The following is a 5000-nucleotide window of genomic DNA, read 5'->3' on the forward strand; positions in this document are numbered from 1 at the left end:
ATTCTTGTAAGCATAAATACAAGTAAAAACTTCTCATACCTTGAGGGATGATGCAGTGAGATGCTGTGCCACCCAAATTGGAATCTTGTGGCTGCAGTCATATTCCAAAATGTGGTTTCCAAGTGTTCTCTTGATACGACCTCCGTCAGGCCTGCCAAATGCAAGTATTTCTGCTTCTTTTAACTTCTCAGCTGAAAATGGTTTTATAATGAGTTTACAATACACCATTGCATTTTAACAACTTGAACTCCCAGAACAAACTCTATTTAATTACATTTTTTTCATCTTGGGATGTTTTACAGCTGAATATACCATCAAAGCACAGTTACCTTACTTTAGGGACTAACAAAATAAATAAATAAAGAATATATAAAATTCAAAACTATCTGTATGGGAGATGATTTGTGATTCTTGAATTATAATGCTTCTACAACTAGTCAAGCAACAGATAAATATAATATACAAACAGAACTCTTGTTAGCCATCAAAAAGAAATGATAGCAGAATATATGAGAAATACTATATATGATTTTTTTTCACTTGTTTATTCTTTATGAGGCAAATATTCTAAAGGCAATATTCAAACATTAATTAGGAAAAGATAATATGGAAATAAATATGCATGGCCAAGAATGGTAATAATGCTTTTTGCACACACACTACAGTTCCTGCTCCAGGAATATTCAATAATAAAAGGCACTGATTATGAAAGGAAACTGATTATATTCAATCTATTATGCTTATGTCCAGTTTTTCTGTAGTATTTTTGCCTTGAAGCTGCTTACCTTTTAAGTGAATAGTGCTAAGTAAAGTGGGATTTAGTTAAAATAACAATAAATATCATGAACCAGCTTACATGTATATCAAGCTCATGGTTAAAAAATGAAAATCTGACATTTATGAAAAAATATCTGGTTGTTATCCAGCATGAAACGGGATTATGCAATACTATAGCCTTCATGTTTTACCCTACGGCAAAGGCCATTACATCTTGTCTATGTATAGTAAAATAGAACTTAACTGGTTCTTTGTCTAACAACAAATCTCCAGGGATGTCTACAAGCTCCATCTCTCTAAAACATGTACTGTGCTTGTTGACCATTACTGTAGAGCGAAAGGCTATGGTCATGGTGTCACTTTATACCTAGATCTGCTGAATTTACTACGTGACCCTATGTGTGCATAGCATCTATCATACCAAATCGTACTCATTTTTGTGTTCTATATGACCATTATATTAGTTCTCTACCATTCTACCTCAACAAGACTGCCATGACAGTGGAATTCTGAGACAGATCAATAGACTGCAAGACTACATGTTTATGATTTTGTTAACCTATAATCAAGTATTTTCATAATTAGACCAGTACATTATTGGTTGGAAACACAGGCCTTTTATATTTAAGTTCAAGAAATAAGTACTTCCAATTATCTTATACTCTAATAATAATGCAGTACGTTAGGTCAACAAACTTTCTGTCACCCTGACACACACAAAAAAATGTGTAGATGTGAAGGCCACTAAACATCTAATTTTCCTAATAACGGAGGCAACAGTCACATTAGACACAGTATTAACATCTAATAAGAGACCAATACCTGCAGCCTTGACTTCTTCAGGAGATTCAACACGTGGAGGAGCGGCAGCTGAAGGCAAGGATAACGTCCCATACCCTTCAAAAACCTTAGGCAGGGTGACCAAGCCTGCCGTGGCGAGACACCCTACCACCACACCCCTGACGAAGCTCATTCTCGGGAAACACTGACGGCGGGATTAAATCAGCGTGTGTATCTTATTAATATTACTTTTCTTTAAATCTGTTGCTAAAGCGTCTGGAGCTCGCCTGCCGCCGACTGTGTGACCGTCTCGTGCAACGGAGAGGCGACAGAGCGTGGGTGTCCCCCCACACCCAACCCCATTCCCTCCCCCCCATTACACCACTCCCTCCTCCTCTCCCCCACCCTTTCCACCTCCTCTCCCCTACCCCTACCACCATGTCTCCCCAACCGCATAATCCCCACCCCCCTTGCATTCGTCCCACGTGGCGGTGTTTGTTTACATGTCGCAGAACACCTGTTCCCCTCCGGACTCCATCCCTTGACTTTAATCATAATATTCTTTTAATTTATGAATGAGTGAGGTTTCTCTCCTTCAGCTAATACATTTATTTCATTCACAGCATTCCATTCGTAATGAAAGAATGAGTTATCCCTTTTCTCAAAACAATACTCAGTCTATCTATCTATATGTATCTACCAATCTATCTCTCTATTTATAAGTGATAAATATTCATCACACACACACACACACACATCCATATCTATATACGTGTGTGTGTGTGTGTGTGTGTGTGTGTGTGTGTGTGTGTGTGTGTGTGTGTGTGTGTGTGTGTGTGTGTGTGTGTGTGTGTGCGTGCGTGCATGCGTGCGTGCGTGTGTGTGTGTTTATGTTTAAGTACATATAACTTGAGTGAGTATAGGGGGTCTTAAATCGTCGTTTCAATTTCATGTCCACTTGTAAAGCGAAAATAACCCAGAGGTAGCAGTATTCACTATCGTTTTATCCCTAATATCATCAACGGTATCATTACCATCATTGTTATTATCATTATTATTTGCGCTCGAGACTGTGGCCAGCAGTTTTCAGTCTTGTTCTCAATTTTTTTTGTATTTTTTAGTGTATTTGTATTCCCATATGATGTCCAAATTCGAAATTTACTTTTCTTTAAGACTAATGAAGATTGTTTCTTCGGTGTTTGTAAAAATAATAATAATCATGATAATGATTTGAAAAATATTTTGCACGTCCATAATAAGTGGTCATAATGATTTTCATACTGATAATGATTGCAACAATGATTGTTTCAGTGGTAATCATCAATATAATGCTAAGAATATTGTTGGAATTAACAATAAGAACAGAAGTAATGCCAGTCATGAGAATGATACCAGTGACGATGATAATGAGGATGAAAATAATGATGACGATAACAATGATTTTAATAAAAGTAGCATATAATGATAATGATAATAATAATCATAAGTATACGGATAATGTAACTACTAATGGCAATAAAATGATAACAACAATGACAATAGCAATAATAATGATAATGATAGCCAAATAATGATAGTAATAATATAACTACTATTTCTATTACTGACAACAATGATGATAATAATAATAATAATAATAATAATAATAATAATAATAATAACAATAATAATATATAATATAGGTAATGGGGAATTATTGCTCTTCATCCAAGTGTAACTAATCAATGTCTTGATTCAAATATTCTCATGATAATAATTCAAATATTATTAAGTAAAATATTTGAACCAAGAAAACAAACAAGCATCAGAAGTGCGGTAATAATTCTTAAACTGTCTTAGATAATGTTGCTAAGCCTGTAACACTAGATACCTGGGGACACAAAGCAACTCTTTTTTGTTTGTCATATACCCTAATATTACGTAAACATTTCAGGAAACTTAATCACTTTATTCAGTCAGCACATTTCTCCCCAGAAATTCCTACTTGATAATCTAATGAACAAGTATTAATTTTCGTAATTATCTCTCAAGCTTACCATTTTCCGTTAGATCAAACATGTGCACATTTTCCTTTGATGACATCCCTTTACAAGCCAAATATACTCATGTCATTGCAATGCCATCTCTCACTTCCAACTGCAACAATGCCAAGCACTCCCCAACCCTCAACCGGCAGACGATGCAGTTTATGTACAAGCAAGCAGTCTCGGGAAGCAAATCGTCAAGTTAGCAATTTCTGTATAACAGCCGATTGATTCTCGAAAGGCTGCCACATTGCTCTTGTCTATAGAAGCTTTTTTTATCACCAGCAGAAGGCAGAAAACTAGTTATCGACAGACTACATTACTTTTTGAAATGCGTGTATCTTTAAGGTATGTAGGTCTGTGTATCCATACTTCATTTTATCTTCTGTGAAATATTCACTTACCATAACATGTGTCATTTTTATGTAAAATTATATCATATTAATCATTATCGTAAACAAATTTATGTTTTTTTTTTTTTTTTTTTTTTTTTTTTTTTTTTTTTTTTTGTAATGCATTTCGCATCATGTCCATTGTTTGCTCACATATGAATGTGAGACAACATTTGAATACACATACATGTATACATACATTCATACATTCGTACATACATACGTACGTATAGAGACATATTTATATACACATATATACATGTGTGATTGTGTGTGTATCCATGTATTTATGTATATATACATATTAATAAATACATATACGTATGTGCGTGTTGTATGAATAAAGACGGCGAGAAAGGAAAAATAAAAAAAAATGTTTCTTTTGCTTTTCGAAAGACGCTGAGCAAAATCCAGTTCTTCCGCATTAATATTTGGGTAAGACAGGACTAACAAGAAGAGAAATTAAGGAAAGAATAAAGTCCCAGAATAGTTCAGATTAGTAGATTATAATTACGAGGCTGACTGATGGATTACGTGTTTGGACTTGAAATTAGCTGTTTCGCCGTTTTCATATAAAAGTCTCTCTCTCTCTCTCTCTCTCTCTCTCTCTCTCTCTCTCTCTCTCTCTCTCTCTCTCTCTCTCTCTCTCTCTCTCTCTCTCTCTCTCTCTCTCTCTCTCTTTCTCCCTTCCCTTCCCTTCCCTTCCCTTCCCTTCCCTTCTCCCCCCTTCCCTTCCCTTCCCTTCCCTTCCCTTCCCTTCCCTTGCCTTCTCCCCCTTTCCTTCACCCTCTCTCTCATTCCCTTTCTTCTCTCTCTTATACACATTTCCAAGTCAGTTCGCTAACATTTCCCCTTTATTCACAACCTTGACGCACGGTCACCAGCACACTCACGCACACACAGCACGCATACCGGGAAACACGCGACGGATGAAGGTCTGCTAAGCGATGACTCATCAGTTGCTACACTTGCGCAGAAAGGGGTAAGAGAGAGAGAGAGAGAGAGAGAGAGAGAGAGAGAGAGAGAG

At 36.2% G+C, this 5000-nt stretch overlaps 1 protein-coding gene across 1 annotated transcript in view; it reads right to left on the reverse strand.

Annotated features, from left to right (window-relative positions):
• The window catches only part of LOC125032171 (nuclease EXOG, mitochondrial-like), a 10115-nt gene extending 8207 nt beyond the window's left edge, over positions 1–1908 (reverse strand). The window contains exons 1-2 of the mRNA XM_047623255.1: positions 1600–1908; positions 40–191 (exon numbers count right to left, since the gene is read on the reverse strand). Of these exons, the coding sequence (XP_047479211.1) occupies positions 40–191; positions 1600–1750 (303 nt within the window). The 5' untranslated portion in view covers positions 1751–1908. The remainder of the gene's footprint in view (positions 1–39; positions 192–1599) is intronic.
• Between the last annotated feature and the right edge of the window lie 3092 nt (positions 1909–5000).

The sequence above is a fragment of the Penaeus chinensis genome, chromosome 2 (assembly GCF_019202785.1).
Source record: "Penaeus chinensis breed Huanghai No. 1 chromosome 2, ASM1920278v2, whole genome shotgun sequence".
NCBI lineage: Eukaryota > Metazoa > Arthropoda > Malacostraca > Decapoda > Penaeidae > Penaeus > Penaeus chinensis.